General features: G+C 52.0%; 1 protein-coding gene across 2 annotated transcripts; it reads left to right on the forward strand.

Annotated features, from left to right (window-relative positions):
* ATL1 (atlastin GTPase 1) lies at nucleotides 1–27,104 on the forward strand. 2 transcript variants are annotated; one of them, XM_082761052.1, is made up of 14 exons: nucleotides 1–129; nucleotides 10,382–10,629; nucleotides 10,989–11,123; nucleotides 11,539–11,643; nucleotides 12,097–12,147; nucleotides 13,550–13,606; nucleotides 17,498–17,590; nucleotides 18,233–18,371; nucleotides 20,288–20,415; nucleotides 21,103–21,159; nucleotides 21,933–22,004; nucleotides 23,046–23,477; nucleotides 24,185–24,199; nucleotides 26,347–27,104. In XM_082761052.1, the coding sequence occupies exons 1-14, from the start codon at nucleotides 96–98 to the stop codon at nucleotides 26,455–26,457; spliced, it is 1,677 nt and encodes a 558-aa protein (XP_082617178.1). In that variant the 5' UTR covers nucleotides 1–95; the 3' UTR covers nucleotides 26,458–27,104. The 2 variants fall into 2 exon arrangements, with proteins under 2 accessions (XP_082617178.1, XP_082617179.1); XM_082761053.1 differs by lacking the exon at nucleotides 24,185–24,199 and having other exon boundaries at nucleotides 26,347–27,096.
* The last annotated feature ends 50 nt before the right edge of the window (nucleotides 27,105–27,154 follow it).

Consider the following 27,154-nt stretch of genomic DNA (forward strand, 5'->3'; position numbering starts at 1 on the left):
GGCAGCCTCGCCAGACGCAGCGCGGCTCGGAGCGCGCACGGAGCCTCCCGTAGCCACCGACACCGCCTCCCGGGTAGCCCCGGGCAGCCCCCACCATGGCCCGGAACCGTAGGGAAAGGAGCGGCTGGGGTAGGCGGCACGGCACGGCACGGCACGGCAACGGAGGGGAAGGGAGAAAAGGGGAGGGGGCGGCCGAACAATGCCCGGGGCTGCGGGGTGGGATGGGACGGGGCGCGCCCGGGGGGCTGCGGGAGGGAAGGGAAGGGGGAGGCCGGTCCCAGGGGTCGGGGAGGGGATCGGGGACGGGGAAAGAGGCAGGGAAGGAGGCAGGGAGGGAGGCTGAGAGGCTGCCGAGGCCTGTCCCCGGCCGCCACCGCCCTCGGCCTGCGCGGGGGGGGCTGCTATTAGTGCTGCTGCTGCTGCTGCTGCTGTTACTGCTGTTACTGCTGCTGCTGCTGCTGCTGCTGCTACTGCTGCTGTCACTGCTGCTACTGCTGCTGCTGCTCCTCCTGCACGCCCCCGCTGCCCCCCTTCAGCCCCAGCCTCGCTGGCACGATGGGGACGCGAGCGGGGGTCCCGCACGCCCAGCCCTCCGGTCCCACACGGGGCTTTGCCTCCTGCTTGAGGCGCTGCAGGAGGATCGGGGCCGTTTTCAGAGCGCCCCTTCCCACCCGCAGAGGGAGGAGGAAGGCTTGCTTCCCTCAAGGCCTCCCTTCTCCTCCAACCCGACATCCTACGGGCAGCTCTGGGGGAAAAACAGCGCCCGCCAGCCACGCAGAGCCAAAACTGGGCCCACAGGTGGGCTGTGCAGGGCGCCCGGGGGGCTCCGAGCCCCTCTCCCCCTGCCCGCAGCCTTCTTTGTTCGCCCTTCGCTGGTGCATCGCTGTACCGGCTTCTGCTGATGCATCGTCGGCTTTGTGGGAAAACCAGCTTTAATACGGCAATTTGCCGTCATTTAGGGCCGCTGGGGTGTGATTTGTCATCCCCCGAGTTGTGCGCCGTGCAAACCCAGCCCTCAGCGCTCGGGGTGCCCTGTCTCCTCAGGCGGAGCAGGTGAGCCGAGCCGTGATGTTTAGATACACAAATTACGTTCTAATTTGGACAGATGACTGGAGCATTTCCCACGGTAATGATTAGCAGTTCAGGGACGTGTTGGCAGAGGCATTCAGATAACGGAGCCTGCGAGTCAAGCAGTCGGAGCGTGCGGTGGCCTCTTTGCAGGAGAACATCAGCAGCGTCCATTTGATAAGGGCCATCTGGAGCCGTGACACTCCGAGGAGGCTGCTAGGCCTTGGATAAACAGCAGAGGAAACTTCTCGTGAATATTTTGATGCTCTCAGCCTTGTCTTGCAGAACTGTCAGTCCCGTTCTCGTTGAGCACTGGGCGCAGGTACACGCGCTCGAGCTTCCCCCTCTCATCTTGGTAGCGTGAGGAGAAAATGCAAGTGATGGCAAAGCGGGTTTCGAGGGAGAAAAACCTCATCTCGGAAGGTACAGCCTTGGCCTAGCGGAACAATTAGGCACGTACCTGGGTGTGAGCGTGCTGCTAAGGCGATCTGGTGCTGATTCACTAAACTCTTGCTTAGCTTCTTGGTAAGCTTCGCAAGAACCTGGAACCACCTGCAGATCTAAGCGGGTTTGCCTTCCATCTATGGAGCCAAATCGTACCCGCAGAGGTTTAGGTATTCCTAGAACGATTCCCAGCACTTCGCCAGGCTGGTTGATGTTATTATAGGTAATAAATTAGACAGCGAAATGCCTGCGCTTTGTAATCCAGCAAAAGCCCCCTTTAACCAAGCATGCATTTGTAGGGCAGCACCTCGGTGCCCTGAAGGATGTGTTTGTGCCCGCTGGGTGCTGACATCAGCCCAAGGGGGAATTCAGGGCTCCATTTCTCAGCCTGCCTGCTGAAGGAGGAGTCTGAGCCTTTCACCATCCGGGCCCTCCAGCTACGTCCTCGGTGTGCTCTAAAAATGTGCTTATGGGTCATTAAAAATACTACGCTATTTTGAAACGGATCAAACTCCGTCCCAGTTCCTTTCCAGTTAGCCAGGCCTGAAAGGAGACGACTGCTTAGTGCAATCCTTCGCCTTTGTCTCATAAAAACAATTTGCTTTTTTAAAGATCACCGAGTGAATTAGGGTGAGCGATTGCATAGCGCCCAGGAGAAATTGCGTCCAGTCAGCTATCAAAGCTAGGTTGCTGCCACACGTGTACGTCCCCGCGAGCTCACGCAGGGGCATGTAATGCATCAAGTGTAGGGTTTAGCCCGGGGCAGGAGGTCAGTGTAAGGCTGTGCAGCATTTAGGGCTCCGTTACTGAGCATGCTAAGTGGTGCTGAGACCTCACAACTGCTGCTGGTTGTGGGATGAGCGGCCGAGGGAGCTGGATATGAAACAAAAACACCTAGAACTGTGCATCAGAGGAAGGAAGGGATCCTGCTTTTATCTGAATAAGGACTGCTAGTCTGAATCCTGACGGGTGCAGTCAAGTCCAGCCAGCTTGATGAAGGCTCATAGTAGCTTCCCCTGATGTTTTTTTTTTTATTTTTCTGAAATTCTTGGTGCTTTGCAGTTGCAGGTGCTCGGCAGCCTGCTCCCCTTGTTGTGGCAAGGCCGTTAGAGATCTCTGCTCCCCGTCACTCCTTTACGCAGCTCAGACGAGGACAAACTGCTTGAAATCTCTCATTTCCCATCACGGCCCATGCTGTAATCAGAATGACCCACTCGTCAAGAATTCAGTTTCAAAACCGTAAAAGGGAGTACAGAGGTAATACTCGTTGGTCAGGGTTTTCAAGCTGGGCTAGAGGTTAGTGAGAGCTCTTAAAGGAGCTCAGTGGTCGGGAAGTGCCGAGCAACTATTTTGGGGGAAGGGACTTTTCCAAAACAGGCCTGACAGATCTTTGATGTCACACTTTCTTCATGCACAGCAATGGGTTCAGCTGGAAAGAAAAGGGCGATTTTGGTGTTGGTTGGTGTGAAGGAGCAGTGCTAACAGCACTTCTGGTTGTCATTTTGTTCCTGACCTTTTCTGTCGGAACCTCAGATTCCCCTTCCAGGCGTTTCTTTGTCACTCTGAACGCTGGGAACCTCCTGAGAAACGGAAGCTGAGGTTTCTCAGGCAGGTGAGCCTTTGCATAAGAAAAAAAAAAATAGACATGAGAAGATTCACAACGAAATTGCTAGCTTGTAAATGAGAAGGGAAAATGAAGTGCTGGGACTCGTGAGAAGAGACGAGGACATTGCAGGCTGGAGATCCAGCACGTGGTGGTTGGTCCTCATGCCCTTTTGAGGCAGTAGTATTGTATAATAAATCAGAAGAGTGGGGTCTGATTCATTCAAAGATTAGGAGGAGCAAGGGCAGCCTGTTTTTCCCCTTTTGGGGAAGAAGCAGGATCCTTTGGGCCTGGTTTGCCGTGGCCATGCTCCATGCCATGCCCGTGCCGCAAGAAGCTTGGTCAACGTCAGGGCAGGCAGCGCGTGGGGCTGTCTCTTGCTGTATTTTCTCTGCTAAACATACAGGTGAGGAGCACACACAAACATTGCTTAGGGCCTAGGTGATGTTACCAGGCACCAGGCCTTGTATTAACTCCTCTGCTCCGTCCTGCCTGCGAGGCGCGGGGTGTCCAGTGGGGTCCAGTGGGTCACCTCCAAAGCCACCTTGCTCTGGAGCCACCCCAGCTCCTTGGGTCCTGGAGAAATGCTCATGTTTGTGATCAGGTGAAGGACAGTTAAGTGTTAGGGCGATGAAGGAACTGAACACAAACTTCCCAAATGGCGTGGAGGCTCACTGACCTCTGCCAAGCCAGTAAAATGTGTTTAAAGCCCTCTATATACTTTGACATTCCTTCAGAGTGTAGTGGCCTTTCATGCTGTATCCTGGGATCTTGTGGCACATTGACCAAACTTTGTTTTCAGGCAACAACAAAAGGGTAAAACTGATTTAAAGTCAGAAATGAGTAAATGAAATACTGGTGGTGGAGGGAGGCTGCTTGCTGACAAACAAAGTGGATTAAGGACCATGCAAGGAATGCATAATGGGTGCAAAGCAAGACTTTTGGGGACGTGTTCGTGCAAGGTGTGTTTCAGTCATCGTGTCACATGTGTGTCTGGCTAGACTTAAATGTGGGTGAGCGAACAGTCCCGGAATTTCTGTCTGAGAAATAAATGATGGCCTTTCTGTAGTTTCTCTTACGATAGTGTTTTGACAAACAGAGATGGGATAAGGTTCCCTCTGAGGGTTGCCCACCTGGGCTTTGAATCAGCCAGTCCTGGCACGTAGACTGGCATGAGCATAACCACGGGGCTGTCTGACATGACCTCAAACTTCCTGAACGACCTCTAGAAGGGAATCTGTTTGATCTGCTTTCTTCCCAAGGTAGTTGGTGTGCCCGTCTCTGAAGCATGCTAATTACAGGCTCAGCCTTGGGAATTCCGCCCGGATAGGTATTGCTGTTGTTTCAGGGCTGGCTAAGGCACTGAAATTTAATGAGAGAGGTCATAGGCGTTGGTTTCACTTCGTATGTTGGCATTTGAGCTGCCCCTGTTGTAACAGACCGTTTGGTGGCCAGTAATCACCCAAACCCTTGCTTCTCCCAGCAGCCTTCCATGCAGGGAGTTCCTAAACCACCCGTGTTATCAGCACGCTCACTCAGCTCCTCGTTCCGGCTGCCAGAGGAAAAAGGAGCCGAGCTGCTCGTGCCGTAGTCGAGGCTGCTGTGCTGCCAGCTGGATGACTCAGGGCTGGTGGCAAGGAGGTGCACTCGGCATCTTGCCTCCTGCGAGCACCCTGGGCGCAGAGAAGCTCGCTGGGGGCATGGCAGAGTGCTGATGGCCCCAAGCAGGGGCAGTAACACTGCTGTGCTTCAGAGGGGAGAGCCTGGGATCTCAAAGCAAGCCCCAGGCTTCCCAAGTGTGGCTTTTTACCCGCCGTGGGCTATTGACCAGGGAAGGAGCTTATTTTTTGCATCGCCTGGTTGGTGGTGCTCACCAAGAGCCTGCCTTACACCTGAGTTCAGGACAGAGCAGTGACTGTGTCTGTACACGGAGCTCGGAGCAGCAAGCCTGCAGAGCACTGATGGATGGAAGGGAGGGCTCTGCCCAGCCGGGCGGCCCCGCTTTGTCCTCTCCAAGACACCATTTCCCAGGGGCAGTGCTGTCTAGACACCTTATGGCAGCCCCATGCCTGGGGAATTTGCTCACTCATAGCTGCCCGGGCAGTCTCAGCACCTCGGGATGCAGCTGTGTCCTTCTGTGCTCAGGAGGGAGTGTTATTCTTGCCCTACCCTGCCGCTGTGCAGGATCGATACAGGTTATTGCTCTACAACAGCCAGTATGTGCTTTGTGTCAGTTTACTTCTCATTTTTCCTTATTAGCATGGTAAGATAGAGAGTTCTACACAAGCCTCTCTTGGAGGGAAGGAGAGGGTCTCTGACACGTGCTCAAAGCGGCGCTGCCTTTTCCATGTTCCTCCGAGCTTTGCCCATGATCTTTGGCTGCTTGGCAGGCCGTGGAGTTAGTTCAGCATCAGCGGAGCGAGCAGAACCTGTGGCACGGCAGTGCTGAATGGGATAAGTGCAAGGGATACCGTAGCTTGGAGAGAGATTTCTTTCTCTGCCGGAGCTGTTTGCACAGGGCAGATAAGCCTCCTGGCAGCTGGAGCCCTCTGTGCAAAGGGATCCTGCCTGGCTGCGGTCTGCTCAGTACTGGGCTCGTGGTGATGTTGGTGGCACTGTGATATGTTTGTAAGGCAAACAGCTGGGGTGGAAACAGCTTCAGAAGGGACCCGCACAGCTATCGCTGCTGATCGAATTAATCCTGAGAGGGCTGCTGATAAGCGACCTAACCCAGCCAGTACAGGGAAGTTTCATTCCAGAGGAAGAACAACAAGTTAAAACATTAAGCCTCTATTTTATCTCCTTGGTAGTTTTTTTTTTTTCATGCAGTGAAGAAACTGGGTTCAAAGACCCTCAGAATACCTGCCCCACTTTATGTCTGTGTATTTCAGCAGGGGAATCAGGACCCAGGCTGCAGCCCTGGCATCTCACAGGGTGTGCATACGTAGGTAAGGTTCCCGGGCGCCCCAAGAGCACAAGAGCAGGGCTGGCAAGCTGGCTTTCTCGAGGTCTGTTAGGCAGCCTGTGTTTGCACAGATGATGCCCAGGGTCATGGGTTAGTCCCTGGAATGAAATGTATTTATTGCGCAAACTCGTTTAGCAAAAAAGATGACTTTATTAGCGGGCCTCTGGAAAGGAGTCAGCATTTCTGTGACCTGTTCGTCCATAACTAAGGAAGAACAGGCTTAAGTACTCACCAAAGTGTGCTGCGTGATCAGTGACGTGTAATTTATCTAATCTGTTCTTCTATGGGAGCTTAAATACATTAAATCAGCTGTCCGACCTTACATGGGCAAAATGTGAAATATGCTGGTGTAGTTTATTAAACTTTATTTAATTTTAACCAAAAAGAATTCCTACAGCAATTGAAAAGTGCTTTATTTTTTCCTCACAAAGTGAGCAGCCCTGTGTTACGGGGCTGCCTGCAGCAGCAGGGCCATTTTCTTGCTGCTGTCTGACAACACAATAAGCACGAATGCAAATTCCAGTCTCCTCCACCTTTCCACTTTAAATCACCATATGGAAAAGAGACGCGGATTCCACCCCGCTTTCGAGTCATGGAAACGAGCTGTTATGAAATGGGAAAAAGGAACTGTATCCTGGCAATTTCTGAATGAGCAGCTTGAGAATTGACGTAATTGCAAGGCGCCGAGAGAGAGCCGACAGAAAGGAGGAGTCAAGTTGGAAAACGAGTAAAAAAAAAAAAAAAAGAGCGTGTTTAGGAAAGCTTAGGCCTCCTTCTTTTCCTTTTGATGATGTTTTGCCATTGCCAGGTACGACTTCCTTCAAAGCAGATAACTAATTTATGCCGGAAAGAACAATTAAAATAATTGATTTTCAGTAATGTGCCGCCAGCTTGTAAAAAAAATCTCTGGCTGTCCAGTACAGCAGATAATCTAATAACCAGGACGTGGAAGTTTCATCACATGGAAATAAATATGAAAGATAGAGTTTTGTTTGCAGACGGCCTCCATGAAGGAAACAGAGCTAATAGGGCTGAAATCAGCTCAGAGACCTGTTTAATATAGTGCCTTTTCTCCCGATGTCTCTAATGAACTGGAAAATCAGCATATCCTGTTCATAATACTCTGTATTTTGCCCCCATGTTGTGCAAACAGCCAGCTCAGGTGACAGAGGCAGGGATGTCCTCCAGCAGACCACAGCTGCTTTGGGCAGCTGCCTCTGTCCAGAGACACTCTCCCAAAAGCTGTCAATACCTGGTGAAGAAAAACAAGGCGTTTCTCACAGGTTCTGGTGTTTTGAATGGACAACACAACGTCTTTGAGCTGGTTACTGTTGGTGATGACCAACAGTGGGGATGACCACCTGCTAGATCCCTTTTCCACCCCATTCTGCCTGCGAGGAGCTGCTGCAGCACCGCAGAAATGCACGAGTGGTCTGCTCCTGATATCCCCGAGTGGCCTCATTCTCATGTGAGACTGGTGGAAAGCGGTAAAAGCTCTTCAGTGGAGATTTCCATTAACCCCTGGAACAGAGGTTTTGTGTTCTCTGCTCTTTCTGGCAGTTGAACTGGAGGGAGAGGACCACCCGGGAGACCTCATCCAGCAGCAGCAGGGGGAATTTGGCACAAAGCTTCCCTTCTCTTAGCAGGACAGGAGGGATGAGCGAGGCTCTCCCCAGGCTCTCAACATGCTCAGATGTACAGCAAGGTCTGAGCTGGGGATGTCCTCACCACCTTGCCTCTGCATGAGGCCCTGGGCAGCAGCTTTTGTGCCCATCTGGGTGCCGACTGTGTGGCCTCAAGGTGGGTTTGGGGCGGTGGTACAGCTCTGCCACCTGCACGCCGATGGCTTTGCCTCCGCTGATGGCTACAGTCAGAAATATTTAGATTTAATTCCATTTACGGATTTTTTCCTGCCTCCACCATGAGTCACATCCTACAGAGATCTCTCTGCTGTCCTTTTTATGCAGCTGTAAAAATGAAAAAGAAACTGGACTCGGTTAGCGCAGCAGGGTGTTGGGAAACACCATGGGAGAGAGGTATTTCCGATCGGAGGCTTTATATGGCACTTGCAGCATGGCAGCCCTTAAAATGAGCACGCAAACCTGTGGCCCTTTGGCACCTGTCTGTGCTTACGTGCTGGGGAGATCTTAATGGTGTGTGGTGTGTGCAGCAAGAGGGCCGAGTGCACTCAGGGGCTTCATTTTTCAGGTGGCTTGGTGATGTCTGGATGATTCTGGGCATTGGAAATAGGAAGGTCTTTTTCCTGTGGCCACCCAGCAGCAGCATGGGCCAGGGGCTGGTGTTTGGAGGGAGTTTGGTGCTGCTGGAGGCTGGTGGAGAATCTAGCTTTTCAGAGCATTCAGGACTTTTGTTTTGTTAAGGAAAGTCCAGGCATCGGGAAGAAAAGATCTTTGTCTTTCAACTGTGAGCAAAGAAAGCTCGCAGTATATGTCTGAGAACCACCAGATATCCCCTAGCAACAAGGCTTAATGATCCTGATATTTCAGGATCATAGGAAATCAGAACCGTGTACAAAAGCGCCGTTGTTATTTAAAAGAAGAAGTTGCTGCTGGAGGCTTCTTTATAAAGAGGCCCGGAATGGGCAAACCCCATTCCTTGTGGTATTTATAGTTCGTCTTTTAGCATGTGCATGCATCAGCCCTGTGCTTTGAAACAGCTGGGACTGGCTGAAAACTGGGCCCCTGAGGTCAGGGTCTGAAACAGAGACTTCAGGCTCCCGTGCTTGGAAACTTGCAGCCTGAGCCAGCGACCTGGGGACTTTTTGTAGAAACGAGGGGAAACTTTCCACCACGCTCTCCCTTCCCCGCTGGCGAGGAGGTTTTTACGTGGCCGTAGGTGAGCTGAGCAGCGTGATTAATCACCTTGGGCTTTCCTTTCCTGTGCTGGGAAGTCGGGAGACAATGAAAGGAAAATTACAGGAGCTGGCCTGCGCCTGCTGAACTGCCGGGCGGCTGTCGGTGAATAAGGCCCACACCGGGGAGCTGCCATCAGCAGCCCCCTCGTCATAGGGAACCAAACGGGGTGGCAGTGACTGTGTACAGGTGGCAGTGACTTGGTGCTGGACACCCACATTTGCTGTCCAAAGACAGGGAAGCGGTCGTTTGAGCAGGTTACAGGAGCAGCAGGTTGTGCTGAGAGCGGCAGTGCGGCCTGCAGATGGAGCAGGCCCCTGCGCTGTGCTGTTGCTACAGAAACAGCAGCCGCATAGGATGCATCCAGGCAGTCCTTGGTGGATCCGTGAGGTGTTTGCGTGCCTCAGCTCGAGTGCTGCATCCATGGCTGAGGAGCCTCTTGCAAGGGCCTGGTGGGCAGCGTGTGGAGGAGAGCACTGTGAGATGCTCAGGCAGCGGTGGTGTAACCTGGCTTGGCACCACACAGACCGCCCCCTTGTTGTTATGGGGGAGAGAATTGGGGAAAAAAAGGCAAAACTCACAGGTTAAGATAAAGACAGTTTAATAAGACAGAAAAAGAAGAGATTATAATAATAATAGTAATAACAGAACACACAAATCAAGTGATTCACAACACCACAGCCCACCACCCACGAACTGGTGCCCCACCAGACCCTGAGCAGTGGCAGCCCCCTAAGCCAAGTCCCCAGGTTTTATGGTCCCACATGATACCACAGTCCTGGGATGTCCCTGTCCTGGTTCTGTCCCCTCCCAGCTCCCTGTGCACCCCAGCTCCTCGCTGGCAGGGCAGCACGAGAAGCCACAAGTCGCCAACCTAGTGTAAGCACTGCTCTGCAACAGCTAAACCATCGGTGTGCTACCAACATTATTATCCTAAATCCCAAACACAGCACCACACCAGACACTGGGAGGAAAATTAACTGTATCCCGGTTGAAACGAGGAAACAGTGTAGTCAGAAAGCAATGATCGTCAGTGGCTTGGAATTCTCCTGTCTAGCACAGAGAAGGCTAAGGACGTGGAGAGGCTAGGACAGTCTGTGTGTATGTAAGATGTTGCAGGTAAGAAGAGAATAATCTGTTCATGTCAGCTCTTGTAGGACAAAAGCCGACGGGAGCATTTGTCCAGGAGGATCCCAGCAAACTCCCTGGCTGCTGGGAGGGCTGGGCATGCTGACAGATTGCCCCAAAGCAGCTGGGTGGCTCCACCAGGATGTCTGGGGAATGTTGGACAGACATCTGCTCCGAGTTATGCTGTTTTGGGGTGATATTTGAGCTAACTGACTTGTTAGGGCCCTGTCCAGCCCTGCTCTCTATGATTCTGTGCTTTGCAGAAGGAACCAAACTGCCCTTGTTTCGCTGTTTGTGCAGGTAGTTTTGCAGAGAAGACTTACGAGTGGAGCTCGGAGGAGGAGGAATCTGTGAGGAAGGCAGGACCGGTGCAAGTCCTCATCGTCAAAGATGACCATTCCTTTGAACTGGACGAAGCTGCACTGAACCGCATCCTCCTCTCAGAGGCTGTCAGAGATAAAGAGGTTGTGGCTGTGTCTGTTGCCGGAGCTTTTAGGAAAGGAAAGTCGTTCCTGATGGACTTCATGCTGCGGTACATGTACAACAAGGTATGGCTGCAGCTGCAGGGGGCTCTTCCTGCGGGTACCGTGCTGCTCCCATGTGCTGCTCTGGGATGAGCTGGACAGGACACTGGCTCGGTGCTCTAGAGATGCTCAAGCCTCTCTTTAACATGAGGCCTCACAAAATAAAATAGAGCAGATACTTCCACAACCCCACACATTAGTGGGTCTCCAGTGGGACTCTGCCTTTCTTGGCTTTGGAGCAGAGATGCTCACATTTACTGCCCTGTGGGAAACCACTCTTGGGAGGGCTGCCTCTTGCCAGTGCTGGGTGAGGCAGTGCAGAAGAAAGGTGTAAAAACAAAGTGGGATGAGAACTTCAGCGCTTCTTTTGTTCCCACCTGCAGGAAGCAGTGGACTGGGTTGGAGATTACAACGAGCCTCTGACTGGTTTTTCCTGGAGGGGAGGGTCTGAGCGGGAGACGACTGGCATTCAGATATGGAGTGAGGTTTTCCTGGTGGACAAGCCTGATGGTAAAAAGGTATTTGCTTTTCTGCTGCATGTTTTTTTTAGTTCTCTGTTGCTGGTCAGCTCATCTCGCTGCTCCAGCTTTTGTGAGACGCCCCTGCCTTGCCATGAGTGTCTCAAATGCTTGTGCAAGTTTAGAGAATGTTTTGATGCCATATCCCTAATTTAGCATAATTTAATGCACTGAACAATATGATATCTTGGTGCCCCCCTGTGTCCCTGATATACTGTCTGGGTGTTTCTCCAACTCTGGACTCCTCAGAGTTTCTTTCTTTTCCTTTGTCCTCCACCAACTGTGAGTCTGAGGCACGAGCACTGAGATTCCCTACCTGATAACACAGCTGGCATTCACCCACCCACCCTGTTGGCATCTGAGAGTGTTTTCACTGGGTGTTTTCCAAGCTGACCTGGAGCTTTCTGCCTGTCAGGTTGCAGTGCTGCTGATGGACACACAGGGAACCTTTGACAGCCAGTCCACCCTGCGGGATTCGGCCACCGTGTTTGCCCTTAGCACAATGATCAGCTCGATACAGGTAAGAATGGGATTGTCTCCAGGAAGCAGTTCCTTAAAGGTGGTGGCTAAAAACCAGCAGTTACTGTGTGGTCTGTTAGGGCTTTCCCCTCCTGTCTTCTGCTCTTTGCTCCCAGAGAGCAGCATTAACAAGATGGAAGCTGGGTCTTGATACAGAGTTCAACACATAAATGGAGGAGGAGAAGCATCATTTGGACCTGACAGGCTACCTGGCTGGGGCACGACAGCCCTTGCTGCCCTCATGCTGGAGTGTTTTGCTGTGCCTGTTTGTCTGTCTGTGTCTGTCCAGCAGTACAGTTGTGCTTGGGGCCTGTCTCGGAACAGCTTCAGAGACCACTTGGGCCTTTGGCTGTGTCCCCATGGTCATGTCATGAGCTTCAACCACACCGACCCATGCACTGGCCTAAGGGACAGGCCTTTCTGAGTGCTCTGAAGTTTCTGTTTTCTCATGCAGGTTTATAACTTGTCCCAGAACGTGCAGGAGGATGATCTGCAGCACCTGCAGGTAAGCCCCCTTGTCCTGCTGCTCCGTGTCACCGGGGTGCCTGCATTATGCTCCACACTTGCAAGCTGCATTGTGCTGGAAAGGCATGTTTGGAGCCACAAAGGGGTCTCTGAGTTTCCCAGCTTTCACTTCAGCTCATGAGCATGGAGGAACATTCACTCGGGACTGAAACCTGTATTGCCTGTGCTCTCGTAGCGCACATGCTTAGGGCCTGGGCTGTTTGGCAGGACAGTCAGTGGGACACTTGCCAGGAGCAGAGTCAGGCCCTGTAGGGGAGCAGCAGGGGTCTTGTATTTAAAATGGAGGCTCTGTTACTTGTGTGACGTATTTGCAGCGTGCCTTGAGTGGTGGCAGTAAAAGTGCTCCTTTGACTTACGTGAGTGGGAAGCTGAAGGTAGAAGTTGCACTGTTCACACCACAGGATAGGAACTTTTGATTGAGAAACCCAAATAAACTGGGTATGGGTTTATAAACTTGGGTATTGACTTCTGGTACAGCCTCAGTACAGGTGACCCATAAGGATAATTACAACCCTGCTTGTTGGAGACAAGCAGCTAAGGTTGCTTTTTTTTCCTTTTTTGTTTTTCTGTGGCACTCTTGTCCTGCCCATCTCCTGGTATTACCTCTACTTACACTTTTCTCTTTTGTTTGAGTGACTGGTTAGTTAGTTTTAGGTTTATTTTTTTGTTTTGGTTTGTTTTTTTTTCAGTAGTTTAAGGAAAGAAAAGCTGTGGAAAAATCAGAAGAGTTCTGTACTGTTTCAGCCAGTAAATATTGCTTAACAATAATACCTTCTAGATGTTGAACTTATCCAGTGCAAATCTGATCTTTCAGTTTGAATTTTAGGCCATTATTGCTTAATATGTTGACCCATTTTTAGGCATCTGTGAAATACATTATTGGTGCCTTCGCTTAGGAATTACAGCCCAGAGAGACTGGAGAGCCTTCAAATCTTGCTGGTAGGCTGATCTTACAGTCTGCACAGTGGGGGTTTGCAGGGAAAGTACTTATTTCTGAATTCATTTCCGCTTCTTCCTGGAGTGTTTAAAGAGAGCCGGGCTCCAGCAGTCCCCTCTGGCACGTGAAGTTTCTGGTTGGTATGAAAGCAACAGCAAGCAGCTGATTTGAGCCATTTTTTCACAGATTTGGCAGCCAGAAACTCTAGGCGAGATCTTTCACATAAGGGCTTAGCATGGCGATTGTCCCTAACAGCTCCATCTGCCTCTAAATGGGAACCAAAACCACACAGCCAGCCAGTCTCGGTTCCAGCTCTGCAAATGGTGTTTTTTTACCCCAAATCAACAACTGCGCCTTGCTGCTTGTGCTTGTGTGGCCACAGCTGTATGGCCTGCGTGTATGCTGGGGAGCTAAAAGTCCTGCTGTTCTTTGCCTCTCTCTCCAGCTTTTCACCGAGTACGGACGGCTGGCCATGGAGGAAACATTCCTGAAACCTTTCCAGGTGAGTAGAGGGTCCTGGCCACGTTTCCAGGTGAGTAGAGGGTCCTGGCCACCACACATCCTGCTGCTGGAGATGGCTTGGCCCTGAGCTGGGTGGCTTTGCCACGAGGTGTCACTGCAGTTTACAGGACGGGGAGGAGAAATGGAGGCCTGGAGTCTGGCTCTGCTGAAGCGAAGGAAGGGCTTTGTGTTTCCTTGCCCCCAGGAGGTTTCTGAATACATCCAATATCCCTCTTTCTTTCCACTCCCAACCTTTGTTGTTGGCAGCTCTGCCGAGCCCTGCAGCAGCCTCCTCGCCCAGCAGGTCTGGATGCAGCTGGAGGCTGTTATCTGTGGGAGGCTTTGTTCGGGGGGACAAAAGGCATGGGGTGAAACGCAATGAGCACTGTGTGGCATCAGCTGCGTCCTGGCAGGGCCCTGCTCCCAGATACAAGCCATGCTGGGCCTCGGGGAGCTGTGCATGCAGTGCTGCAATGCCCCCAGCTGAAGGAGGGAGAGAGAGGAGACTGTGCAGGCAGCCGTCCCCACAGCTCTGCCTCGTCCTGCTGGGCTCGGAAAGCAGTCAGGTTTTGTGGCAGAGCTGCATAATGAATGCACGGCCAGGTTCCTAACGCTCTCTGCCCAGCCTTTGCTGTCAGAGGCTTGAAGCCACCTGCCCCCGGAATCCCAGCTCTTGGCAGAGGGAAGGACAGGGATTAGCTCAGAGCGCTGGCGGGTGGCAGCAGAGCTGTGGGAAGGCTCGGTTTAAGTGGGATTTTAGCTTCAAATAAGCATCATCTGCTTCCCAACCTGTGAAAAGCTGGCATTCGGAAGAGGGAGAATGTCGGGCAAAGGGCTTGCTCTGGATGTCAGGGCTACAAGCAGCTCAGGATGGGGGGAGGTGATGGGTTGTGGCAGCCCCTGCCATGAAGGTGGATGAAAAGAAGTGGAAGAAGGGGGTTAGGAGTCCGTGGGGTGGCTGTAGCAGCTGTTGTTGAGAAGGGTGGTTCAGCAGCTCGCTATGCCTGCAGACCTGTAACAGACCAAGTCATGGCTTTGTACAGCTTTGATAAGGGCTGTACCGAGTCCTGTGCCCCTGGGAGGCTGGGAAGGTGATTGAACAGGTTTGGAAGATTTGGGGATCATGGGCAGTGGGTGTAAGCCAGGAAGCAGGGCCAGCAGGGATGGAGAGTGCTGCTGGGAGACCCCCACACATCCCGGTGTAATTGTGGGGCTACAGAGCTCTGGCAGCGGGGCTGCTTAACCCCTGCACTCTGCATAATTGCAATGCCAAGCAGGAGGACCCCTTCTGTGGGGCATCCTCTACAGGTTGTTTCCTTATCCAGGTGCCCTCTGGCAGTCCCAGTGGCTTGCTCTGACTTCTAGCTTCCATCCGCAGTAGGTGAGCTGGTAGCAGGCTGGGGATTTTGTGAGCTTCCCAAAATGAAATACAGCAGAGAGTAAAAACATGCTATAAAAATGCAAGTAATAATTGGGAGTGGGTTACAGCTATTTTACTTTTGCTTTCCAACATAAAAAGAGAATTGCCGGCCACACCATCAGCCTGGAAGGTGTAAGGCATTTGTAAGGTGGCTGTGGTCAGGAAGTGGGAATAAAATGAAAAGGTTAAAAAATGCAACAAATGGACAAATTGAGATTTTGGGGAGCTTTGAGTAGATATTGGATGCTAGCATGGGCTGATGACTGATAAACCTCGTTAAAGCTACCAGTAAAAGTATATGACTTGTAGTAAGAGCTAGGAGAAAATTATAACACGGTGCAGAAAAAGCCAGACATGAAATAAATATTTCTGTTCCTTATTTAGAAAGTACCAGAATATTGTAGCCAAATATCACAGTGAAAGCGAAATACTTCCTACTCCATCAGTAAGAAGAGGGCTGTAATGAGGCACTTTTAAATATGCTTAAGTCATTAGGGCTGGCTAATAGCCTGTGATTTCACCAAAGACCGTAATTGCTGTCAAGTCACGCAGTTCTGCAGATAGCGAGTCTTGTCAAGCAATCCCAGTATCAATTTTTAAAAAGACCACAAGTTTGGTTGATAAAGGTAACTATCACCACGGCATCCTGCCTTCTGTACGCCTTATCTCCATACAATGCTGCTCAAAAAGAAAGCGAACAACAGACCAAGTCAGCATTGTCTGGTTTAATCCGTGTAAATGGATTAAAAACCCATTAACTGATAGATGACTGAGAACGCTGAGCTAATTTTAATGGGGAAATCATCATCCTTCAGAAGTGCTTCCTTGGGGCTCCCCCCAGGGTCTCTCTGATTCATTGCAATCTCCGTTAACGATCTGTGGAAAAATATCAAAGGGCTGGTAGTAACCCTTGCAGCTGAGATAGACGCTGGGGGAAGGATCGCTGGCGACGTGGCCAGGTGAGCATCGTGGGGTTGGCCTGTCCCTGCAGAGGGCATCTTGAAAAAGGATCTTCTGAGTGACTGCTACGGAGTGGTCAGACATCAGGGGAACAGCGAGACACCGAGCACAGACCTTGGTCTGTCCAGGAGAGCACCAGAGGCTGAGCCCTTTGCAGTCTGCAGCCCTCGCTCAGGGTCTTCAAACCAAGACAGCTCTCTGCAGAAGGCAGTGCAGCTGGAGGTGCTTGGGTGAGGCTCTAGGCCTGGAAGTCAAGCTCAATGCATCTCTTTTGTCCTTAAAATATAAGAGCCTGGAAAGGAGGGTTTTGGAAAAAAAAAAATCTCATATAGGAGAGCGCTGCCAAGCAGGGAGTGCTCTGAAAGTGCCGATAGTGAGATAGTCGAGTGGATGCTGCTGGAAAGGAGGCAGCTCTTGGCTGTGGAAAATGCACATTTCCCTTCTGCTCCCTTCTCCCGCTGCCTTGTGCCTGCGGAGAACCGCGTGCACCGCACCAGCTGCCGCCAGGTCGCCGTGCCTTGGTGAGGGGGGACGTTAGGTGGGATACGGGCAGCCTGTTGGGAACAATTTTGCTTTAGAAAAAAAAAGAAAATAGCTCCCAGGCCAAACAGCACAGAGTGCATAATGTGTTTGTGGAAAAGTCCTAAACATGGTCATGCTTCCTGAGCTTCTTGCAGTCTCAGAAGGAACAGCATGTCCTGGGAGAGCTAGCTCTGGACATTTGCTGGGGCTTGTAATGCCTTTAGGAATGGCCAGCTCACTGTTCTCTTCTTTCTTATTTTTTTTTTCCTGATGTTTTATGGAAGAAAATTAAGGAGGTAAAATATTTTCCCTCCCCAAAATCTTTGTTTTAAACATAGACAAATTTAGGGAAATTCCACTGAAATGCATCCCACTTACTGACTGGTTTATTCATACACGTAGGAGAAGCCCTGGCACCTCTGGGGCTTCTGCTTTCAGGGCTTCCCTCTGCAGCCCCTGGATCCCTTCTGTGGGACGCAGCTTTCTTGCGTGGAAGAGGCACTGGAGGCGTGATTTTTTCTGAAAACGATTTTCTGAAAAAGATTAGACGTTGACCGTGCTGGTATTTATTTATTCATTGAATAGAAATTCGACTGCCTCAATAAAGATTACAAAAGCCAGCAATTTCTTATTCAGCCTCGTTATCCTACATATGCTTCTCATTAAAAGTCTGTCTGGAAAGCTGCCCAGTGAAAACGGCTGAAAAAAACCGAGCCTGTGAAATTCCCATAGGATGGAACTAAATGTGGCTGGAATTAGGGAGCTCGTTGCCTTTTGTCCCGGTTAGCAAAAACCTCGTTCTTGTTTTGCAGTGGAAATGGTTGACGCTATTTTTCAAGCTCGGGAACCAAATTGCCATCCGGCCGGGCTGCCACGAGTGATGGTGGTGGGGCAGGAGGCCCCGATCTCCCTCTCAAACCCCTCCTGATAACCTGCGGTGCTTGGGTTCCTGTGGCGTGGCACTGACCTGGACGTGTTTCTGTCTCCTAGTCCCTGATATTCCTCGTGCGCGACTGGAGCTTCCCTTACGAGTTTTCCTATGGATCCGATGGCGGCGCAAAGTTTTTGGAGAAACGTCTCAAGGTTCGTTCTTTTGGAGCTGGATTTCCTCAGCGCTTTCCACGTGGCCTTGCATGGCCAGGGCCTTGTGCTTTTGGGTGATGGAGAGCGAGAGGCAAACGTGGCTTGTGTCCTGGGGGCAGTACGTTGTCCTCGTCTGTGTGGATGTAGAGTGTGCGGGCACAAGGGTGAGGCCTTGGCCTGGCTGGGCTGTAGGGTCCTGCACTGCTTTCTTCAGCGATGGGGCTTGGGAGATTCCTGGGACCGGGAATAACGCTTTAGGAACAGGTAAAACCAATGGGCTCCAGTGGGGTTAATCAGGAAATGCTTGGGCCACTTGGTAGTGGAGAGACCTAATTAAAGGGGAGCCGAGAAAGGCCCGAGTGGGAAATCCCAAATGTTTTTGTATGCGGGTCATGCACAGGCACGCACATTTTCCTGATGATAATGACATGCCCCAGGGCGTGTGGTCAGAGATAGGCCAGCTCCTTGGTCACTGGAGGAGCCCTGCCTTGGTGCTCACACAGCGTGCCCCACAGGGACGTCCTGGCCGGCTCCTTCCCGCTGTGAGCAGCCGCAGTGCGGGGTACCCCGTGCTCCTGGCACCCCGGTGTCACCTCTGTCTGCATCCGAAGGGAAGCTGACCCCAAAACCGATCTCTCGCAGGTCTCAGGAAACCAGCACGAAGAACTGCAGAACGTCAGAAAGCACATCCACTCCTGCTTCACCAAGATCTCCTGCTTCCTCTTACCTCACCCCGGCCTGAAGGTTGCCACCAACCCTAACTTCGACGGAAAGCTGAAAGGTACGAGGCAAGGGCCTGCTTTAGATACCTTAGATGCCCTGACAGACAGTCCCACTGACTCCTGAAACATTTCTGAGTATTTTCCATGAAAGAGCTTCTGCAAGAGGACCTGAATCCTCTTCCCAACGACATACTCAGCTCATTCCTCTGAGCGCAGCCAGCTGCCTGCCCTTTGCCAGATGTTTTTAACCTTAGCGTGAGCTCACGTTCGCTGACAATAAGCCCTGCCAACAGATGGCTGATAGACAAATGGGGAAGGGCAGGTGAGATATGATTTTTATGGACGTGATGCTCAGCCTGCAATTAATTCCTGCGCCTCACCTGCAGTTGGGTGCAGACACAGCCGTGCAGACTGGTTGCTGCACAGCAGGCTTGTGCTTGCGCAGGGTGGCAGGCTGGTTACACGTGCTCTCAGAGGAACGTTATTTCACTTTGAAAAGCTTTCCAAGGAATATTTAATCCTGACTTATCTGATCAGTGGTTTCCCTACAGGGCAGACTTAGTTCACAGGTGAAATAAACACGAAGGAAAAAAACACAAGGTAGGATTCTCTACCCTGAAAGGAGCCGTGTGCTGTGGATTTTCACAAAATCACAGAATTGTAGGGGTTGGAAGGGACCTCGAGAGATCATCGGGTCCAACCCCTACCAAAGCAGGTTCCAAATTTTCAATTTGTGTGAATCAGCTGCTTACCAGCACCTCTGCTTAGAGGCTGCTTGCAGCCTCTGAGCAATGGAGAAAGTGGCTGATAGTCACTTAAAATAAATTACCAGACAGAAAGAAGTTACTTCTTCTGGTTTTGGCTAGTGATCAGACTCGTCCTTCTGGCAAACTCCATGCTAACTAGCAACAGTGCAGGCTCTGGTGGAAGCCAAACTGGTTTCTATTAGTTCCCCCTCTAATTTCAGGTGCTAAGCAGCAATTAACAAGTGGTGTGTGCGGAACTGGCCTGGGAGTTGTCAGCATCTTGACAGCATTTTCTTGTTCCTCTAGACCTGGACTCAGCCTTTTGTGCTCTCTGAGGAGAAATCTGGGGAAACTTCCCCTCTCTCGTTACCTTCCAGATGCCCAGATGTTGGATGGCTTGCATGTCTCAGTTTAATTTAAATAGCAGTAATGGATGTGAGGTGCTCTGAAGCCATAAAAGTGGCTGTTAGGCAAGGAGCCTGCCTCCCTCGAGGTGACACAAGCCCGTGGGGCACTTGGTGACACTGTGCCAGCTCTGTAGGGGACACGCTGGGGGAGCAGAGGCTGTGCCCATCCCTGAGCCCTGCACCGAGGGGTGCAGTGTAAATACCATCACCTGCAGGATTTCTTAGTGCTGAGAGCCTGACGATTTTCAAAAGCTTTAAAATACTTTGCAAGGAGAATCTGACATCTGGGTGTGTAGGGGAATGAGAACTGGGCACAGGAAATCCTACCTGCTGGCACAGAAGAGCCAAAGCCTAAGCCCTGGCTGAAGATTTCCACTATGGGTGCCACAGAGGCGTGCAAAGGGAAGGCACAGCACATTTCCATGCTGTATACTCAAGATCATGCTTTACAAAGAGTCTGTTTGTCTTGGCAAGAAGGTGCTGTTCTCTGGCTGCCAGTGCTGGTGTGCATTACCCGTGTCATCAGCAAAAGCATTTTTTTTTTCCCCGTGCAGTCACATTTGTGTTTGTGCAACTGGTTTTGAGACAAGAAAGCTGGATGATGGATCTAGGCACAGCTGTATGTGCTGTTGGTGGGTGTGCTGTTGGTGGGTTAAGTGACAACTTCGCCGGGGCCGGGACCATTTCTGAGTGCTCACATCACTAAATCACAGGGTGTCTGAGCTGGTGCCCTGGCTCGAGCCTCCTGTCTTTGATGGGAGTGCACACGGAAGCACAATTCTGACCGAGGGCTGGTTCTGATGACGTTGGGTTTCTTTCCAGAAATAGACGACGAGTTCATCAAGAACTTGAAGATTTTGATTCCGTGGCTGCTTAGTCCCGAGAGCCTGGACGTGAAGGAGATCAATGGAAACCATATCACCTGTCGAGGCCTTGTGGAGTATTTTAAGGTATTGGCTTATTCAAGAGAAACGGGGCTTATTTGTTTGCAGCACATTTGCACTTCTAATGGAAGGGGAAAGCAGCAGCAGACAAGCTAGCACTCGTTGGCTCGAGGAAATGATCTCGGTCTAGCCTAATAGTGCTGGCTCCCTTGCTGCATTGAGCAAACCCCTCACAGCTCTGTATTTGGCCATGCTGTAAGCCCAAAAGGTGTCAGGGCTCTCACCCCACCACGGGGACCTGCGGACCAGGGGGAGGTAGGCTGAGGGCCGTATTCCCGTTGCCTTTGGAAAAAAAAAACACATTAATTTTGTTGTCATGACTACCGTGACATTTTGATGCAAGATATCAGTGAGTAATTCTCACCACCTACTCTCCAGGGCTACCTGACTCTGGTTCCTTCTCCTTCAGGGAAGGACGGAGGTAGGTGCAAACCCTATGGTATAGATACTTAGAGGAAGTGGTGGAGTGTGAACCTTGAGTGAGTGCCAAATGCCATGCAAGGAATCGACCTTGGGCCATGCTACTTGCCTTTTTTTGACAGAACAGCTTCTTGCTGAAGCCATCTTGTGCCAGGAGCCCCCTCCTCTCCTGTGCTGTTTTCATCCTGTTAATGCTGTGCCTGGAACTGGGTGGAGGTGTTTGTGTCTCGCTGGCATCCGATTGATTCCGTGTTTCTGTGCCCTGTTTTGCAGGCCTACATAAAGATCTACCAAGGGGAAGAGCTGCCGCACCCCAAGTCCATGCTGCAGGTACGTGAGGGGGAGCTGCTGGGCATCCGTGCTCTGCAGCTGCCATCGATTCCCACTTAATTATCAGCATCCAGCCAGTGCAGCACGTCGAGCCTTCGTGATTTTGTTTCAAGTGCCTTAGCTGCACAACCCCAACGTCCCTCTGGGCAGCATTCAGCAGTCACTCAAAGCCCGAGGAAGGTGTGATGTGGCCAGGCAGTTGAGGCAGCACAGCTCGTGCACCTCGGCCGGGCTGTGGTCACTCCATGCACGCAGCAGCACTCAGCCTGGCCAAAATTATTCCCCGCAGGTGAGCAGCATCGTGCTCTGGCACACGGAGGTAGCGTGGCCCCACGCAGAGCTGCCCTCAGCTCCCTGCTCCGTGTCAGACAGCTCAGCGGGAGGCTGCAGCTGGAGCTGTTTACCCTCAGCTGAGCCTTTTATCTCTTCCCTTGCTGTTTCCCACAGCTGAAGCCCAGAGGTTTTGTTGCCCTGGCTCGGAGGGTAGGAATCCCTTCTTGATGCAGGTTTTTGCCTGGTGGGGGGGGAGGCTGAGGATACTGGATGTGTAAATACAGAAGGATTTGATTTGGCGTTGGTCAGATGCTGGGGAGAATGCAGCTGGTTGAGTCAGGGGGGGCTGTTTAATTTTGTGTGCATGCACCATGCATCCATCCTGGCTGAAAACACGTGGGCCATGTGCACCCAGCTGGTGGCAGCTCTTCTCTGCAATTACACCTCTTAACCTCACCTTTCTGCAGCTAAACTTTGTGCCCTTTTTGCTCTTCGTGCAGGCCACAGCGGAAGCCAACAATTTAGCAGCAGTTGCCACTGCCAAAGACACCTACAGCAGGAGAATGGAAGAGGTAGGTGGTGCTGAGCACCTCGTTCCCCAGGCTCTCCTGTCCTCCTGGAGAAACCTCCCTGCTTGGCTTTATTGTGTCGGGGCAGCAGCGCTGTGTGAGCACGCAGCCCACGATGACCAAAACGTGAGGGAACGGCACAAAGCTGCACCTGGGGAGGTTCACACTGGGCAGAAGGAAAAATTGCTTTACCACGAGGCTGGTCAGGCACTGGCACAGGCTTCCTAGTGAGGCAGCTGATGCCTCGGGGCTGTCAGTGCTCAAGAGGCATTTGGATAACGCCCTCATTAATGCGCTTTCACTTCTGGTTAGCCCTGAAGTGCTCAGGCAGTTGGAGTTGGTGGAAGGTCCCTTCCAGCTGAACTGTTCTGTTTCATTCTTTAACCCATGCTGTGGCTGGTGCTAATTAGGGGATAAAGTCATTACAGCAGGCTTTTCACCTGTGCCCTGCCCAGTCAGCTCTGGAGAGGGATGGTTGTGGTGTTTTCAGCCCTCAGCCTGTCTCCAGCCTCTTCCAGGTGTCCCGTCTGTTCTCCAGGTGGCTGAAGGGGCTGCAGAGCTACACAAATTATCCGCACGCTGCTCTGGGTGGGTGTTGGTGCTTATGCCTTAAAGCCAGAAGTGCTAAGGATAAAAAAAAAAAAAAAAACTGCACAGTTTGCAGCACAGGAAAATGCTGGGCTCCAGATCTGCTGGGATCGTAGCTCGATATTGCCCGAGATCCTGGCTTAGGCTGTGAGCAAATTGAACAGGGAGGTCGTGGGACCCGGCTTCTCAGCACGGACACCCACAGCCCTGCTTTAATCTGTGTCTGAGGAGCTGCAGCTGGAAGAAATAGTGCCAAGAGGATGGCAAGGACAAACTCTGCACTGCCCTTTGGTTTCGGGGCTCTCCAAACTGGAGCTCAGGGCTAAGGGGAGCAGAGGGGATATTTGTGCCAAACAGGAGCCCCCCCAGAGCCCGGTTCCCGTGTTTTGCCTGGCAGGGGACAGGAGCTGAGGGTGCTGAGGTTTGTGCAGCGATGGGGCCGTGTTTTCCACGCAGGTCTGTGGTGGGGACAAGCCCTTCCTCGCGCCCAGCGACCTGCAGAGCAAGCACCTGGAGCTGAAGGAGGAGGCCGTGAAGCTGTTCCGCGGGGTGAAGAAGATGGGCGGGGAGGAGTTCAGCCGCCGCTACCTGCAGCAGCTGGAGGCCGAGATAGACGAGCTCTACATCCAGTACATCAAGCACAACGACAGCAAGAACATCTTCCACGCTGCCCGCACCCCCGCCACGCTCTTCGTGGTCATCTTCATCACCTACGTGATCGCTGGGGTCACCGGCTTCATTGGCTTGGACATCATAGCCAGTCTGTGCAACATGATCATGGGCTTGACACTTATCACACTGTGCACCTGGGCATATATCAGATACTCTGGGGAGTACAGAGAACTGGGCGCAGTAATAGACCAAGTGGCCGCAGCCTTGTGGGACCAGGTAGGATAAAGAGCTTTTGATTTAAAACAAAACAAACAAAAAAACACACAAAACTAAACAGTACAAATCCCCACACCGAGTGCTTAAGCGTTGGGTTTCCTGGGGCTGCTCCTCCTCTCGGAAATGGCTTTTTGCGTTGGCATTTAGGGCTGTTTTAGGTGCTCCAGCGGGGCCTGCCCGGGCAGATCCGGCTGCTTGAGCTGCTTGTGCAGGCAGGGAGGAGCTGGGCTGGCCTCAGGCAGCAGGACGGCGTGCTCCAGTCCATTCCTCAGGTGGGGAGGGCAGCGGCAGGGGGAATATTTTCAGCTCAGTTTGTGGAGTTGGTGATGGAGGGAACGAGTTTTAGGGCCTGGGTACAGCCACCCTGCAGGAATCAGCAGCAAAGCTGCTCGAGTCCGACCCCCTGAACCCTGCCCGGTGTAAAAAAGGAGCTGTGCCAATCCCACCGACACAGAGCACTCACCACAAGTGTGGGGTCACACACGCTGTCCCCGGCAGCAGGAGGGGTGGCCAGAGCCCCGTGGGGGACCTGCGAGGGGACAGGGCTGAGCCCCCTGCAAATAAACCACCCTGGGGGCTCTGGCAGGTGGCTGCTGGCTGGAGGTGAGCACTGTTTGCTCCGTGGATGTGCATGATACACAGAGATGCTTCTTTTTCTTCTCCTTTTTATTTTTTTTCCCCCTTCTTTTCCCAATGCCTCTCCCCAGGGAAGCACAAACGAGGTAAGTGGCTCTCGTTTCCCCTGCTCTCCCCCGGCATGCACCACACGGCTCCCAGGGGATCCTTGAGGGCGGCCGAGCCTCAGGGACAGAAAAATCATCCCAGGATCAGATGCACGTTGAGCTGCTTCCCAGCCCTTGGGCTCGGAGGGAAAGGAGGGCCCTGGGTGGTGGCTGGGACCCCAACCCCGCAGCGGGGTGCTCGCTGCTGCCAGGGTGTCACCTTTGGAGCTGCTGCCTGCCACCGGCCCCACGCTGACAGCCAGGAGCCTGAGGGAGGGTTTTTTGGGGTGGGATTGGGGTGGAAGGAGGGGTTGTGTGATTGTTGTGATGGGGTTTTTAACCTTTTCCCCCCTCAGTTTGTGGCTGGGGGCTTTCCTGGCGTGCTGAGCCCTGCCCGTGAGTTTGGTTTTGCGGCACCAGGCATGGCTCGGGCTGAGCACAGCCCTCTTGGCTTGGTGTGTCTGCAGGTGCCACGTGCCCAGCTTTGGGGAAAAAAAATAAAATCCTGGGTGGAGTAAACCATGCTCGGGGACTCGGAGGTGTGTTCTGCCTCCCCAGCCTCTTCCTTGGGCCGAGGGCTCGGTGTTGGTGCATTTTTCTGCCACTGAGTTATGCAGGGGTTGCCTCTTAAGAGGAGTTTGAAGCAGCTCTCGGCGGTGCCAAGCAGCTGGGTGAGTGCAGGGAAGAAGAGCCCGTTGTGGCCCATGGTGGCCTGCACAGCCGGGCCGTTTTTGGGATCTCGCTGTGTCCCCAAAGCTGCCCGGAGCTTTTCTGACCTCTGGGGCCATAGGCTTTGCTGTGTCTTGTGCTACAGCAAACCCCAGAAGGTGTTCTTTGCTAGAGAAAGCCTTCCTGCCAGGAAAAAGGCAGCTGTGTGGGGTGAAGGCATCAAGAAAAACTGAAAATAACCCAAAGTGCTGCAAGTTCTGTTGTGGGGGAGATGAGGGCATGTTATCAGACACCACCAAAAATAAAGAAACGCAGAGAAGCTGCTGGAAGAGCCTTGCACCAGCCCACCACAGCCCTAGAAACGCAGCCACCGGCAGGCAGTAGCCCCAGGCTTTCCCAGGGTGTGTCCGGGATGCGGGCAGCAGCCCCTCAGTACCCCAGGGCCTTCTGCTCACCCTTGGCTGTGCTGCGGCTTCCTTGGGCCCTCCTGCTTCACTCCACGGCCTCAACATGCACATGACGAAGCCATCACGCCGTGATGAAGCTCCCATCTCCATCGTCTGCCTTGTCCCTCCCCGCTACAATCCTTGTTTTACATCACCAGGAGCCTTCAGAGCCCCAGCAGGAGCCGCTGGTGGTTTTATTTTTATTTTTTTTTCCCCCCAATTAAAAGCTGTTTGAAGTGGAAAGCTCAGCGCTGTGCTACCCAGTCACCCTCAGGGCTCTGTAACATCTCAGCGTCTCCTCTGCGCTGTGCCCTGGGTGCAGTTTGGGGTCGGGGGGGGGCAGTGGCACCCTTTTGGGAGGCTGCAGCATCCGAGGGGCCCAGGCATGGCCCTGTGGCTGCTCTGAGCTGAGCTCTGCGAGGGGCACACACCCCACGGCCACACCAGCATGGGTAATGCAGCCGCTGCCACATGGAAAATGCTTGGGTCTGGTGCCAGGCGTGTCCCTTGCACACTCCATGGGAGCTGGTGTGCTCTGGGACTGGCACGCTGCTGTTTTGCCAAGGCCAGGCCTCGCTGTCAGGTAGGAAAGGCACCAACGAGGAAAGCAAAAAATGGTAACACGAGAAGGAAAAAAAATCTGCACTCACCCGCAGAAAAATCACGTAGAAAAGCCAGATAGAAATGACCCAGCAAAACCCTCTCTGCAATGCAATTTCTGCCTGGTGGGGGAAAAAAGTGCTGAGAGTGCAGAAATTTAAAGCCTGCACGTGAAACACGTAGGGAAACCCAGCCCCTGCCAACCCCTACTCACACTGCAGGTAGGCCTCAGCCGAATACAGCCGAAGGCAGCTCTTCCCCTTAGGTCTGAGAGATCGGTAAACTCCTGAACCCTATTTTTATTTTTTTTTTCCCCTTTTTGGACACTGCACTGCTGAGCCGGTGCCCAAAGCAAACTGCACGCTGCGCAGGCTGACCCTGCTGCTGCAGCAGAGCCCGTCAGCATCTCCTCTGCTTTTTTTTTTTTTTTAGGCTTTGTACAAACTGTACAGCGCGGCCGCGACTCACAGACACTTGTACCACCACGCCTTCCCCGCACAGAAAGCGGAGCCCGCCGAGGGCTCGGAGAGGAAGAAGCTGTAGGGCAGAGGGGCTGCCCGGGGCACACGGAGGAGACGCGGCCGTTCGAGTGCTCGATCCGTTCCTGCAGCAACAGCGTTGGATGGGAAGTTGTAGGCATGAGTTTTGTTCTGTTAATATGTACATATCAGCACTGCTGCGAGTACCAAGTGCTTTTAATTTGCAATATCCGGCACACTTCCCAACTAATTTATGAAGCCTTATTTTCTCCCTTTTTAATTAATCACCAAGTCATTATGGGAATTATAATTTACGTGACGCTGCAGCTAAAAACCTTCCAAACCTTCGCATTATTCAAACTCGTCTTATTTTCAAACACTTGAACGAGTTATAACATGTAACCGAGGGTTTTCTTCAATCAACTAATTACATCAACATAATTAAAAATGTATTAACTTGCTTTATCAGAAACTGTAAGGACAGCTGCTATGGTATGTTAACGATATTGTAAGGAAAGCGTACTTTTCCATTCGTAACTGATGCACAAAGTATCACTTTGTATATGTATTGGAGAAAGTTTCACTGTATTTCTGTACATATATATATTCATTATAGTGCATAGAAAGTGTGTTAAACAGTTCTATTCTTTTATCATCAGAACTATTAAAGTTTGCTTTTTGTTCCTAAGAAGTTGGCTCCATCAGAAGCAATTATTGACTAACGACTTCAGAGCTTCTTAGCGTTACTTTTTACATTTTCT

Source organism: Aythya marila, assembly GCF_965140915.1.
Source record: "Aythya marila genome assembly, chromosome: 5".
NCBI classification, from domain to species: Eukaryota; Metazoa; Chordata; class Aves; order Anseriformes; family Anatidae; genus Aythya; species Aythya marila.